At 33.9% G+C, this 15,869-nt stretch overlaps 3 protein-coding genes across 3 annotated transcripts in view; all 3 read right to left on the bottom strand.

The window, feature by feature from the left end:
• Positions 1 to 15,869, bottom strand: part of LOC148301407 (low density lipoprotein receptor adapter protein 1-like) — a 291,630-nt gene that overhangs the window by 254,645 nt on the left and 21,116 nt on the right. The gene's annotated exons all lie outside the window — the stretch shown is intronic.
• On the bottom strand, positions 716 to 4,497 carry LOC148301409 (uncharacterized). Its single transcript, XM_088273347.1, has 2 exons — positions 3,792 to 4,497; positions 716 to 2,472 (listed from the first exon to the last, which is right to left on the bottom strand). Exons 1-2 carry the CDS (start codon positions 4,159 to 4,161, stop codon positions 1,256 to 1,258), a joined length of 1,587 nt encoding a protein of 528 aa, XP_088129473.1. The 5' UTR covers positions 4,162 to 4,497; the 3' UTR covers positions 716 to 1,255.
• On the bottom strand, positions 10,205 to 13,585 carry LOC148301408 (uncharacterized). Its single transcript, XM_088273348.1, has 3 exons — positions 13,535 to 13,585; positions 12,727 to 13,147; positions 10,205 to 11,861 (listed from the first exon to the last, which is right to left on the bottom strand). Exons 2-3 carry the CDS (start codon positions 13,094 to 13,096, stop codon positions 10,729 to 10,731), a joined length of 1,503 nt encoding a protein of 500 aa, XP_088129474.1. The 5' UTR covers positions 13,097 to 13,147; positions 13,535 to 13,585; the 3' UTR covers positions 10,205 to 10,728.

The raw sequence follows: 15,869 nt of genomic DNA, 5'->3' as shown, positions 1-15,869 counted from the left end.
AAAACAAAAAAGCTGAGTGAAGAAATTTCATCTGATGAACTAAGTTATGCAACCAATTTGAGTCAATGAGCTGCAGGACATATTGACGTTTCAAAATTGTTCAAAGACAAGACAGCAACTCCAACACGGGCTTCTAAGTATAAAAAAAAATCATTTACTCAGAAAAATGAGAACAGAAAAATGTAAACTAACTCACTCCAACTAAAGCTTTAGGAATATTTGTAGAAGCTGACTTTATAAGAAAACAATGTGAAGTTATTCAAGCTTCCAATAAAAACGTATATCCATGTTATTCTATTGTAAAAGCGAAAAATTACATTGCTTTCCTTAAGAAGAGGCGATATGTATTACTGAAAATTCTAATGAAGTAAAGTTGCAAGACTTGCTAAATCGTACATCAAGTTCTCGCGGGAAGTATGCAATCGGGATGTTTTAAATAGAGTATTACTCAGTTCGGATCCATTACTAAATTAAACAAGATGCACCCCAAGAAAAAAGATAAACCATTTTCACGCAAAACTATGGATTTACTATTTATTGCCTGAATCAGCAGATGAAGAATGTAAAGGAGATGATTCGGAAAACGAATATTTATCTTTAGATTCCAAATAGTATTTTTTTGTGGATAATATATTTTCTTTAAGTATCTCTGTATATCTTATAACTTTTAATGTAATTCAATGTAAGTTTGAAATAAGGACGACAAAAAACATTATTTTTATTATTTATTTGTCACACGAAATTTTCAAAGAAAAGTACATATTTTACACTATGAAGTGTTGTATTAGCGTTAAATTAAGAGAACAATGTTAAACAATGATTTTGTTTCACTTTCAAAATATTTTCAGCCATAAAATTTAACAATTATTTCACATACTTATCACCAAGGCGTACTCCACCGTGCGACGTCGCTAACACTCCCCACCATCCTACGTGGGAACCTTCTCTGCGAAGAAATCTAGCACGGCCAATTTGATCGCTGGTCGTACGTACATAGATCCCCGTCGATGTCTGCACAATGGCTCTGCGAACTTGTCCGTCTCCACCTTGGGTTGTCTCAAAGATACTCCCTCGTGGCCACTGGTTGCGGGGGGAGGCGGCGTCTTGGATAACCACCAGATCACCAACGGCTAGCGGGGTAGCACTCTGTCGCCATTTCTGTCGTTGAGCTAATGTGTGCAAGTATTCACGTAGCCATCTGAACATGTCCACGCCGCAGTGAGTCAAGGATTGGGCGTGGACATTTATAATCACACTAAGAACAAGAGAAAGGTTTCTCACCAGTATGAATTAACATGTGACTCTTTAACGTTCCTTTCTGTGAACATTTATAATCACATTCTGAACAAGAGATGGGTTTCTCACCAGTATGAATTAACATGTGTCTCTTTAAATTTGCTTTCTGTGAACATTTAAAATCACACTCTGAACAAGAGAAGGGTTTCTCACCAGTGTGAATTACCATGTGCCTCTTTAAACTTCCTTTCTCCAAACATTTGTAATCACACTCTGAACAAGAGAAGGGTTTCTCACCAGTGTGAGTGGACATGTGTCTCTTTAAACTCTTTTTCAGTGAACAATTATAATAACACTCTGAACAAGAGAAGGGTTTCTTACCAGTGTGAATTAACATATGACTCTTTAACGTTCCTTTCCGTGAACATTCATAATCACACTCTGAACAAGAGAAGGGTTTCTCGCCAGTGTGAATTAACATATGGCTCTTTAACGTTCCTTTCCGTGAACATTTAAAATCACACTCTGAACAAGAGAAGGGTTTCTCACCAGTGTGAATTACCATGTGCCTCTTTAACATTCCTTTCTCCAAACATTTGTAATCACACTCTGAACAAGAGAACGGTTTCTCACCAGTGTGAGTGGACATGTGTATCTTTAAACTCTTTTTCAGTGAACATTTATAATCACACTCTGAACAAGAGAAGGGTTTCTTACCAGTGTGAATTAACATATGACTCTTTAACGTTCCTTTCCGTGAACATTGAAAATCACACTCTGAACAAGAGAAGGGTTTCTCACCAGTGTGAATTAACATGTGAGTCTTTAAACTCACTTTATGTAAACATTTATAATCACACTCTAAACAAGAGAAGGGTTTCTCACCAGTGTGAATTAACATGTGACTCTTTAAATTTGCTATCTGTGAACATTTATAATCACATTCTGAACAAGAGAAGGGTTTCTCACCAGTGTGAATTAAAATGTGATTCTTTAAACTCACTTTATGTGAACATTTATAATCACACTCTGAACAAGAGAAGGGTTTCTCACCAGTGTGAATTAACATGTGACTCTTTAACGTTCCTTTCCGTGAACATTTATAATCACACTCTGAACAAGAGAAGGGTTTCTCACCAGTGTGAATAAACATATGACTCTTTAACGTTCTTTTCTGTGAACATTTACGCTTGATATACTTTGAACATGAAGACCTTGTTTCACTTCTAATTAAATCTGAAAATAAAAATAAAATTTCTATTTATATATGAAACACTAACTTTGTGGCTTTCCATTTTATAATTTAAATGTAACTTTGTTTTAAAATCGTCATAGTTTAAAGTTTAAGTTACATTTTTATTATAAAAATAAAATGATTGCACAAAGCTGATATAAAACAGTAAAAAAAAAATAATACATAGAAAGGACAGTGAATGCTGGGAACAGAGTGAATGGTGCACTAAAATCAGTTTTAGCAAATAAAAATCTATCAGCGGAAGCTAAACTGGCAGTACACAATGCAGTTCTGGTTCCAACCCTTATGTATGGAAGCGAAGCATGGAGTTGGCAAAAGAAGGATGAAAGCAGACTGAATGCAGTCGAAATGCGATCCCTCAGACGAATGTGTGGCAAAACGATGTTTGATAGATGTTCGAATGATGAAATAAGGAAAGAATGTAAGGCTGAGATAAGCATTATCGATAAAATTAAGAAAGGTGTGTTGAGATGGTTTGGACATGTGGAGCGTATGAGTGAAGAAAGAACGGTTAAACAAATTTACGGAGCGAATGTAGTTGGAAAAGAAGCAGAGGACGACCGAGAAAAACTTGGCACAATCAGGTATGTCAATTACTTGAAAGCGGCCGGGTCAGGAGTCGTAATAATCGTCGGGTATGTATGAGGAGATGCATGAATGTAGAAGAGGCAAAGAATGTTTGCAAAGACAGAGTGGTGTGGCGTTCGATTCTCTCTGCCTACCCCTGCGGAGAAGCGGCGTGATGGTTAGTAAGTTAGTTAGTTAAAAAAAAATAATTAAAAAAATCACCTCTGGATGCAAGGACTAATAATACTACAACGCTTCAAGAAAGTAAGTTACGCACCTTTTATACCGGATCTCTTTAAATCAGTATAGAAGCTTCTTACACAAGTACTCACTGTATCTGGTTTCATTATACAAAGCAATTGAAATTGGTCACCGAAAGTAAACAATACAACAATTTAATTCGAATCATTCATGAATATCGCTTTAACAAAAATGACTTACCATTAACTACATGCCAGTAAATAAATAGTATAAATATTAAAGGTCTTTTATTTTTACACGACAAAAACACAGATAGGTTTACCAGTTTTGAACACATTGAATTGTATCCTCAGTCGCAATAAACGGAAGCGATTAAAATAAAATAATGTCGTTTTTTAGTTGCTTAAATTGACTAAACAAGAACTATTATATGTCGGGCTTCTAGCGATGAAATGCCCCATGCTCGGCATCTCTCTGAAACCGCGTCACACATGTGGAGATAAGTCAGATCATACTACAAAGTGTTACTTACAAGATTCAGCTTCACGTCTGCTCGAGGATTCTGCGCACTCTTGTTTAATGTCAGGAAGATCAATATCTATTTCGGTGAGGATGACGATATCGCTAGATATTACTTTGTATTGTAGATCAGTAGCAGTTTCCGGTACTACTGGCTCCTCGTCCAGGTATTTCGTAGTATGGAGAGAAGCATTTTCACTTCCCGGTTCCTCTTTGATAATAGGATCATGTGGGTTAATAATTCTGGAGTATGACAAGTCGACATAACAATGTCGTAAATTATGGCAGCCCCCGAGAAGTGGCCCATCACCAGCGGAGAAAGGGAGAGTATACCCTTCTTCATCTTCCAGTTCAGCCTTAACAGTAGCTAAAGTAGGATCCATTTGTTTTTTAATATTCTAGTGAAGATTTGAAGGGAAAAATATTAGTTTAGCCTGAAATTTTAAAACGTGGATTACACTTAATTATACTCACCATTCTACACACGATTGACAACCACATCACTGAAATTTAGAAAAGATATATGCAAGTTGCAAGTGACCGCTTACAACGCTTTTTTTTAATTAAATTCATAGCATTAAACAATAAACATCGATACTCGAAATTAGTAAATTCTCATCTGTTATCACGAATAATTTCCCCATTTACTGTATCCCATTACTTGGAAATGTGAGAACTTGCATTGTTTCAATTTTGACAGCTACAACTGCTATCATTTATTGTCGTTTACAAGGAGGAATCATTAAGTTCTACCAAGAACACTCATTGTCGTGACAAAATATTAGGTTCATTAAGTGAAATATATCATTATTACTGCTTACTTTACATTAAATCAACAACTATCACAATAATTACCTGCAGGGTACGCGCAACGTCGCCGACAGCACATGGCAAAAACCAAAGACTATCTAATTTCATGCCACCGATGGCACATAGACAATATCGCTTCATTGGTATCAATGAGCATGTACTAAGTACCTACCCTAACCTTCCGGCCGAACTTATCACGCTTGATATATTTTATCAGTCCGTTCGTCAAATAATTATTTCTTTACCGAACCGTAATCGTCAAGATAAAAGATATGATAAGTTACTGTAAAAACAAAATATCATTAATGTTGAGGTTTGATGTTAAAATCATTAGAAGTGAGCAGGTGGTGAGATGATAGAGAGGATTGGGAAAAAAACAATCAATAACGATTTACTTTTGAATTCAGTAAATGCAATAAACTAAATTGAACCAAGTATAATTTAGTTAATGCAACTTAACCTAAGATTTACTTAATTTTACTTATACTAGGACTCTAAGAAAGGCAGAAAATTAAAGTTTAAAAACTCTGTGAAGGTAGGTGAATTAAAGTTTAAAAACGGAATGAAGGTAGGTTAATTAGAATTGGCAGTGGTCATACTGGTCGCGGCGGTGATGATGCTGGACTGGAAACTGCTTCGGGTAGGCGGTGGCGAAAGATTATCTTGATGGCCGCTGGCAGCAATTGTCAGTCTTCGTAAGAATGTCTCGATCCAGATTTTATATGTTCAGTGCGGCCGTTGGATGCTGGCAGAAAAGAAGCAGACGGGTCCAAGACGTAGGCACTGAGGTTAAGTGACCGTAGAACGTCAAGCCATAAGAGGCGACTTGTGTCAAGAGACTAGAGAGTAGTGTCTTGAACCAAACAGCTAGAGTAGCCAGCAGAGAGAGCTGAGACTGTCCGCACTGCCCTTTTACTCATTCCTTTCCATAGTGCCTACATCTCCTATCGGTCAATCCCCTTCATTCTGCTTTGCAATGTTGCCTTTCACCTTTATTTCTTACTACAATTCCGTACAATTAATTAATAAATAATAAAACCCTTATCCGCACCCCAATGGTGCATAGGGCACTGTGTCATATAAACGCAGTGTTATCTTGATCGTTCATACACGAAGGAAAGGTGATCAGCCCTCCGCTTTAGGTACCAGTCCAGGGTAATATTGAATAAATATTACAGTGAAAAAATCACTTATATTTATTTGACCCCCCTGGGATCTCCAGAATGGTAGCCGAACGTGGTGACCATTACACTACGGAGGCGGATTATATGTATATGATTCAATCTTTTCTAGCGTTATATATATATATATATATATATATATATATATATATATATATATATATATATATATATATATATATATATATATATATATATATATATATATATATATATATATATATATATATATATATATATATATATATATATATATATATATATATATATATATATATATATATATATATATATATATATATATATATATATATATATACATATATATATATATATATATTTATATATATAAATATAAATATATATATATATATATATATATATATATATATATATATATATATATATATATATATATATATATATATATATATATATATATATATATATATATATATATAGGTTTCTAAATTGGTTCATATGTATATAGAACTTCCAAGAATTTGAGTAGTGTGGTTGTCAATAATGGGTAAAATTGGTGAATGTTACACGTGTGTAAAGTGATCACTTAAACCAGCCTATGACGGTCGTCAGCCCCGTAAATGCCCAAACTTCCATGTTCTTTTTCATCTTGATGAGATGTCAAAAAATAAAATGTTTTACTTAGTAAATACCACTATTTCTTCAAATCTACTGTGACACGTGTTTCCATGCATTCCGCATCATGTTCTAATCTGCTACTATGAATGAATTTATTTATTTCGCAGGAAAGAATTGCGAGAGTGAACGAAGATTTTTTGCGCAAATGTCAAAAGGAATTTTGCTATCCGGAAATGTTTGATAATTGCGCAATATCGGCAGATGCCGATTGCATTGGTGTTTGAAAATGATGCGGAATGCATCGAAACACGTGACACAGTGGATTTTAAGAAAAAGTGGTATTTACTGAGTAAAACATTAATTAAAAATGGATAGATTTTACCACAAAGTGACTGCCGAATCAATTAATGATAAAATGTGTTTGATAACACTGGCCCACAATTTACAACTTTTATTTTGTAACTGGCAAGAAAATACCCGATCTTTATGCACTTTGCATAGCTGAATTCAAAAACCAAAGCAAGAAAAATGTACCACGTCAGATTTTTTAGTTATAGAAATTTTTAATTCTGTTATTGACTAAAATTTATCTATAAATATATAAACATATAATGCTTTCGTATTCAATATAAATAAGTTAATATATTTCCACTGTTGCTACATAATTATCAATACTTTTTTTGAATCCCTTAGACCTTAGACTAAAACATGTCTGGATACCAATCACTATTACGATTTCAACGTATGGGGTCAATACAAACAATAATATCGACGGCCCCTACGTTAAGTACTCTATCTGCAAATCTGTTACTTTACTCCTGGGAGCTTAAAAGATTGTTTCAACGTATTTTTTATTAACGGTATCATCTAAAATTCTAAACTAGTATTAAACATTCAAAAACACAATAAAATAATGTATTAAATCGTTTTAAAACCGGATGCTTGGTCAAAATTAAGTAGTTTGCGTTTTGGGAGTCCAGTTCATTTAGAAAATTTGGTGTAGATAGCGTCTTATACGCTTGAAAACTAGGCGTAATTTATTTTATATATATTTTTTGTTTATTTATATTTGTAGATAACGGTCTGTTGATAACGTACGCCGAATATCTTAAAATTGTCAAAAATTAGTAGGGCACGTCGATATGCATGTAACAGCAAAACTTGACGTGATACAAGCTTGTCACCATATAGACTTTGAATAAGAACGATTAACTTGGTCCAAATCAGTCGTCAAAATTTCAGTTACAAAATCATTGTTGGCCAGTGTAATATGTATATAAACACCCTGGCATTGTTCTACTCATTCCAGCAATTAACTTATCCGGAAGTGAGTTTCTGTGGACAAGGCTGTATCTGGGGAGTGATTTTTTTAATTTTAATAGTTTTATATTATCCACTGACACTTCGTGATGGAATTGCATTTTTTATTTATTATTAGATTAAAACCAATATTTTTAGCTTTTCCACTTTTTTATTTGACCAGCGACCGGGTTTCGTCGTTACCGACATCATCAGACTGGACCAGTCTGATGATGTCGGTAACGACGAAACCCGGTCGCTGGTCTAATAATAAATTTTTTTATTTTTATAATTTTACATCAAAGTCGATGCTATAATTAACATATTTTCTTAAATAAATAAAAAATACAATAGTTAACATGATTTATCGAAACAGCGATAATTTTGTCATAAATCATGTTTTGATATAAATCACGTCCTAAATCATGTTTTGTATCCGCCACACATGTACGGCCATACTCCTTTGAGGAAAATTTGGTATGGCCATACATATACGTACATACTCCCGGACAGGTTTAGGATACCAGTCAAAACACTGCCGATCCTATATTCCCAGACAATTTTCTGCACCTTATCTTAGTAGGGCCCGTACTGCGAGTAAACATGTGTTTCAAAATATATTTACCTAAGTGATGTATAATTGATTATTATTCTTATAGATAGCTGAATTATATAATTTTTCCAGAGTTAAATCGCTGATTTGACCCGGGAACTGTCCTGATCTGAATCCAATAGAAAATGAATGGGCTATGTACGAGACGTCTACGTCCGCACGAGACTAGGAAACTGCACAGGTGGTGGTCTCTTCCGCGGCGCGAGGAGGGCCGAGTCCCGATGGTCTAGCGCTGTCGTAAATACCGTTGCTGCGTTGGTCAGGATTGATGCGAGAAGGTGTGGTGAAAAAACTCCAGTTCTTAATTCGGAAGTGTTCGGCACTAGAACTGGAGTACGCCCTGTCGAAAAGTGTGCGAAAGTAAGATTTGCTGAAAACGTTAAATTTAAAAAAATATATTGAACCACAATATCGATCAACAATATGATATGGAATCGTCATTTTTAATCCCCTCAACCACGAAATCTGGTCTCCAGGTCACTCGCAACCCGAGCGTTGTGGATTCAATTAAGACCGTTACGTTAGGTAGTATAATAAGTTCAGTTGTGGTCGATGAATTTATTATTGCAATGGAAGACGATAAATATGCTATATGCATTCTATATATATTGATTTTTACATTTATATATATATATATATATATATATATATATATATATATATATATATATATATATATATATATATATATATATATATATATATATATATATATATATATATATATATATATATATATATATATATATATATATATATATATATATATATATATATATATATATATATATATATATATATATATATATATATATATATATATATATATATATATATATATATAATATTGAACTTAATGTTCTACGAAATTGTATAATATTTTTATGGCATTATTTATTTCTTTTGTTAACAGCGGCAGAGGAGAGAATGGAAAACATCAAGGAAGTGCAAGGAAATACTTGTTTAATATCATGCGATAATGCACTTGTAAATATATTGACAAAAATGGAATAATTGGAAAAAAACTTTAGGAATAGGAAAAGGAATAGGAAAAGATCGCTTTTTACAAAAAAATAAACAATGGCATTCAAATTCTATTCGACTGCCTTCGTATGAATTATTCGAAGTTGGTAGACCCACGAAAGAAAGGCAAACTTAAGCGAAAACAGAAAGCGACGAAAAACAAAAAAGCTGAGGGAAGAAATTTCATCTGATGAACTAAGTTATGCAACCAATTTGAGTCAATGAGCTGCAGGACATATTGACATTTCAAAATTGTTCAAAGACAAGACAGCAACTCCAACACGGGCTTCTAAGTATAAAAAAAAATCATTTACTCAGAAAAATGAGAACAGAAAAATGTAAACTAACTCACTCCAACTAAAGCTTTAGGAATATTTGTAGAAGCTGACTTTATAAGAAAACAATGTGAAGTTATTCAAGCTTCCAATAAAAACGTATATCCATGTTATTCTATTGTAAAAGCGAAAAATTACATTGCTTTCCTTAAGAAGAGGCGATATGTATTACTGAAAATTCTAATGAAGTAAAGTTGCAAGACCTGCTAAATCGTACATCAAGTTCTCGCGGGAAGTATGCAATCGGGATGTTTTAAATAGAGTATTACTCAGTTCGGATCCATTACTAAATTAAACAAGATGCACCCCAAGAAAAAAGATAAACCATTTTCACGCAAAACTATGGATTTTCACGCAAAACTATTTATTGCCTGAATCAGCAGATGAAGAATGTAAAGGACATGATTCAAAAAACGAATATTTATCTTCAGATTCCAAGTAGTATTTTTTTGTGTATTATATATTTTCTTTTAGTATCTCTGTATATATCTTATAACTTTTAATGTAATTCAATGTAAGTTTGAAATAAAGACAAAAAAAAACCTTATGTTTTATTATTTATTTGTTACACGAAATTTTCAAAGAAAAGTACATATTTTACACTATGAAGTGTTGTATTAGCGTTAAATTAAGAGAACAAATATTGAACAATGATTTTGTTTCACTTTCAAAACATTTTCAGCCATAAAATTTAACAATTATTTCACATACTTTTCACCAGGGCGTACTCCACCGTGCGACGTCGCTAACACTCCCCACCATCCTACGTGGGAACCTTCTCTGCGAAGAAATCTAGCACGGCCAATTTGATCGCTGGTCGTACGTACATAGATCCCCGTCGATGTCTGCACATTGGCTCTGCGAACTTGTCCGTCTCCACCTTGGGTTGTCTCAAAGATACTCCCTCGTGGCCACTGGTTGCGGGGGGAGGCGGCGTCTTGGATAACCACCAGATCACCAACGGCTAGCGGGGTAGCACTCTGTCGCCATTTCTGTCGTTGAGCTAATGTGTGCAAGTATTCACGTAGCCATCTGAACATGTCCACGCCGCAGTGAGTCAAGGATTGGGCGTGGACATTTATAATCACACTAAGAACAAGAGAAGGGTTTCTCACCAGTATGAATTAACATGTGACTCTTTAACGTTCCTTTCTGTGAACATTTATAATCACATTCTGAACAAGAGATGGGTTTCTCACCAGTATGAATTAACATGTGTCTCTTTAAATTTGCTTTCTGTGAACATTTAAAATCACACTCTGAACAAGAGAAGGGTTTCTCACCAGTGTGAATTACCATGTGCCTCTTTAAACTTCCTTTCTCCAAACATTTGTAATCACACTCTGAACAAGAGAAGGGTTTCTCACCAGTGTGAATTGACATGTGACTCTTTAAATTCTTTTTCTGTGAACATTTATAATCACACTCTGAACAAGAGAAGGGTTTCTCACCAGTATGAATTAACATGTGCCTCTTTAACGTTCCTTTCAGTGAAGATTTATAATCACACTCTGAACAAGAGAAGGGTTTCTCACCAGTGTGAATTAACATGTGACTCTTTAACAATCCTTTCCGTGAACATTTATAATCACACTCTGAACAAGAGAAGGGTTTCTCACCAGTGTGAATTAACATGTGATTCTTTAAACTCACTTTATGTGAACATTTATAATCACACTCTGAACAAGAGAAGGGTTTCTCACCAGTGTGAATTAACATGTGACTCTTTAACGTTACTTTCCATGAACATTTATAATCACACTCTGAACAAGAGAAGGGTTTCTCACCAGTATGAATTAACATGTGTCTCTTTAAATTTGTTATCCGTGAACATTTATAATCACACTCTGAACAAGAGAAGGGTTTCTCACCAGTGTGAATTAACATGTGACTCTTTAACAATCCTTTCCGTGAATATTTATAATCACACTCTGAACAAGAGAAGGGTTTCTCACCAGTGTGAATTAACATGTGATTCTTTAAACTCACTTTATGTGAACATTTATAATCACACTCTGAACAAGAGAAGGGTTTCTCACCAGTTTGAATTAACATGTGACTCTTTAACGTTCCTTTCCGTGAACATTTATAATCACACTCTGAACAAGAGAAGGGTTTCTCACCAGTGTGAATTAACATATGACTCTTTAACGCTACTTTCTGTGAACATTTACGCTTGATATACTCTGAACATGAAGATCTTGTTTCACTTCTACTTAAATCTGAAAATAAAATTAAAATTAATATTCATATTTGAAACACTAACTTTGTGGCTTTCCATTTTATAATCAAAATGTAACTTTGTTTTAAAATTGTCATAATTTATAGTTGTAGTTTTACATTTTTATTATAAAAATAAAATTATTGCACAAAGCTGATATAAAACAGTAAAAAAAAATATTAAAAAATCACCTCTGGATGCCAGGACTATAAATATATAACAAGTATGCTATGTAGGAAGGGAAATGGAGAATAAATAGCAGGAAAGAGTAAATTACAGCACTAGCTGCGATGTTCCGTTGCACATCCATATACTTGTACAGCTGCTGGTGTCTACAAGTGTTCAAGTATACCATACCCTATACTAATAATAATAATACTACAACGCTTCAAGAAAGTAAGTTACGCACCTTTTATACCGGATCTCTTTAAATCAGTATAGAAGCTTCTTACACAAGTACTCACTGTATCTGGTTTCATTATACAAAGCAATTGAAATTGGTCACCGAAAGTAAACAATACAACAATTTAATTCGAATCATTCATGAATATCGCTTTAACAAAAATGACAACCCATTAACTACATGCCTGTAAATAAATAGTTTAAATATTAAAGGTCTTTTATTTTTACACGACAAAAACACAGATAGGTTTACCAGTTTTGAACACATTGAATTGTATTCTCAGTTGCAATAGACGGAAGCGGTTGAAGTAAATTAATGTCATTTTTGTAGTGGCTTAAATTGACTAAACAAGAACTTTTATGTGTCGGGCTTCTAGCGATGAAATGCCCCATGCTCGGCATCTCTCTGAAACCGCGTCACACATGTGGAGATAAGTCAGATCATACTACAAAGTGTTACTTACAAGATTCAGCTTCACGTCTGCTCGAGGATTCTGCGCACTCTTGTTTAATGTCAGGAAGATCAATATCTATTTCGGTGAGGATGACGATATCGCTAGATATAACTTTGTATTGTTGATCAATAGCAGTTTCCAGTACTCCTGGTCCCTCGTTCAGGTATTTCGTAGTATGGAGAGAAGCATTTTCACTTCCCGGTTCCTCTTTGATAATAGGATCATGCGGGTTAATAATTCTAGAGTATGATAAGTCGACATAACAATGTCGTAAATTATGGCAGCCCCCGAGAAGTGGCCCATCACCAGCGGAGAAAGTTAGAGTATCCCCTTCTTCATCTCCCAGTTCAGCCTTAACAGTAGCTAAAGTACAATCCATTTGTTTTTTAATCTTCTAGTGAAGATTTGAAGGGAAAAATATTAGTTTAGCCTGAAATTTTAAAACCTGGATTATTATTATGATTACAATGATGAAAATAAAATGCATAAAATTAAAGTGACCGCTTATAACGCTTTTTCTGAATTAACTTCATAGCATTAAACAATAAACATCGATACTCGAAATTAGTAAATTCTCATCTCTGTTATCTTGAATAATTTCCCCATTTACTGTATCCCATTACTTGGAAATGTGAGAACTTGCTTTGTTTCAATTTTGACAGCTACAACTGCTATCATTTATTATCGTTTACAAGGAGGAATCATTAAGTTCTACCAAGAACACTCATTGTCGTGACAAAATATTAGGTTCATTAAGTGAAATATATCATTATTACTGCTTACTTTACATTAAATCAACAACTATCACAATAATTACCTGCAGGGTACGCGCAACGCCGCCGACAGCACATGGCAAAGACCAAAGACTATCTAATTTCATGCCACCGATGGCACATAGACAATATCGCTTCATTGGTATCAATAAGCATGTACTAAGTACCTACCCTAACCTTCCGGCCGAGCTTATCACGCTTGATATATTTTATCAGTCCGTTCGTCAAATAATTATTTCTTTACCGAACCGTAATCGTCAAGATAAAAGATATGATAAGTTACTGTAAAAACAAAACATCATTAATGTTGAAGTTTGATGTTAAAATCATAAGAAGTGAGCAGGTAGTGAGATGATAGAGAGGACTGGGAAAAAAATAATCAATAACGATTTACTTTTGAATTCAGTAAATGCAATAAACTAAATTGAACCAAGTATAATTTAGTTAATGCAACTTAACCTAAGATTTACTTAATTTTACTTATACTAGGACTCTAAGAAAGGCAGAAAATTAAAGTTTAAAAACTCTGTGAAGGTAGGTGAATTAAAGTTTAAAAACGGAATGAAGGTAGGTTAATTAGAATTGGCAGTGGTCATACTGGTCGTGGCGGTGATGATGCTGGACTGGATTCTATAAGCTGCTTCGGGTAGGCGGTGGCGAAGGATTATCTTGATGGCCGCTGGCAGCAATTGTCAGTCTTCGTAAGAATGTATCGATCTAAATTTTCTATGTTCAGTGCGGCCGTTGGATGCAGGGGATGCTGGCAGAAAAGAAGCAGACGGGTCCAAGACGTAGGCACTGAGGTTAAGTGACCGTAGAACGTCAAGCCATAAGAGGCGACTTGTGTCAAGAGACTAGAGAGTAGTGTCTTGAACCAAACAGCTAGAGTAGCCAGCAGAGAGAGCTGAGACTGTCCGCACTGCCCTTTTACTCATTCCTTTCCATAGTGCCTACATCTCCTATCGGTCAATCCCCTTCATTCTGCTTTGCAATGTTGCCTTTCACCTTTATTTCTTGCTACAATTCCGTACAATTAATTAATAAATAATAAAACCCTTATCCGCACCCCAATGGTGCATAGGGCACTGCGTCATATAAACGCAGTGTTATCTTGATCGTTCATACACGAAGGAAAGGTGATCAGCCCTCCGCTTTAGGTACCAGTCCAGGGTAATATTGAATAAATATTACAGTGAAAAAATCACTTATATATATTTGACCCCCCTGGGATCTCCAGAATGGTAGCCGAACGTGGTGACCATTACACTACGGAGGCGGATTATATGTATACAATTCAATCTTCCAAGGTAGTTCTGTATAATGAATTGGTCTTGTAGCTTTTCAAAGCTTCCTTCAAAGGTGAAGACTGACCGGAGCATTTCGTCGTAACGTCGCTCGCGGCAAGCATCCGACACTATGGATGGAGCGCTCGGCTCGCTGTACTGACTGCCGAATGCTCGTAACGTGTTACCTTACCACCAAATGCTCCGGTCAGTCCCCGCCTTTATGTCTCTTTCTAGAATATGTTGATACTAGACTGCCGACTGTTGGACAGACAAGGTTATGGGGGCGAGGTATTTATAATAAAAGTCCGATAAATATTAAAATCCATATATTTACAAAATAACTGAGAACGGTAAATTTGGATAGTTGAATTAGTGAGTAACCTACCATGCTATATGGATACATACATAATACTAAGTTAGCAACATTCTGAGTGTGTCCAAATACTTGTCACAAATCTGGATTATCTCCAGTTTTAGGAGTTATTTTTCATATTGTTTTTGACATGTCAACGTAGATGAAGAAGAATATGTGTGTATAAGATGGAAGTCGGGGAAGTGGAATACGGGGCTTGAGAATCAAATGAAAAAGATATTTTCTGGCGTTATATATATATATATTTATTTATATATATATATATATATATATATATATATATATATATATATATATATATATATATATATATATATATATAATATATATATATGCATATATATATATATATATATATATATATATATATATATATATATATATATATATATATATATATATATATATATATATATATATATATATATATATATATATATATATATATATATATATAAATATATATATATGCATATATATATATATATATATATATATATATATATATATATATATATATATATATATATATATATATATATATTATATATATATATATTTATATATATATATATACACATATATATATATATATATATATATATATATATATATATATCGCTCACTCCTTTCAAGAACGTCATAAATCAAAAAACTTGATTTTTCAGTAGAACGTTTTTAAAGTTTAACAATATAATACAATGTATAAAAAATAAATAT

Source organism: Brachycentrus maculatus, unplaced genomic scaffold, assembly GCF_059751285.1.
Source record: "Brachycentrus maculatus isolate JH-2025_06_01 unplaced genomic scaffold, ASM5975128v1 h1tg000566l, whole genome shotgun sequence".
Taxonomy (NCBI): Eukaryota; Metazoa; Arthropoda; class Insecta; order Trichoptera; family Brachycentridae; genus Brachycentrus; species Brachycentrus maculatus.
Note: the sequence above shows the minus strand (reverse complement) of the source record. Positions and strands in the feature narration are given on the sequence as shown.

What these genes read in the sequence shown, in the direction of transcription:
- LOC148301409 (XM_088273347.1), bottom strand. Translation starts at nt 4,161, where the DNA reads ATGGATCCTACTTTAGCTACTGTTAAGGCTGAACTGGAAGATGAAGAA. An exon ending in CAGACGTGAAGCTGAATCTT is followed by an intron (nt 2,473 to 3,791) that starts GTAAGTAACACT and finishes TTTTATTTTCAG; the next exon opens with ATTTAATTAGAAGTGAAACA.
- LOC148301408 (XM_088273348.1), bottom strand. Translation starts at nt 13,096, where the DNA reads ATGGATTGTACTTTAGCTACTGTTAAGGCTGAACTGGGAGATGAAGAA. An exon ending in CAGACGTGAAGCTGAATCTT is followed by an intron (nt 11,862 to 12,726) that starts GTAAGTAACACT and finishes TTTTATTTTCAG; the next exon opens with ATTTAAGTAGAAGTGAAACA.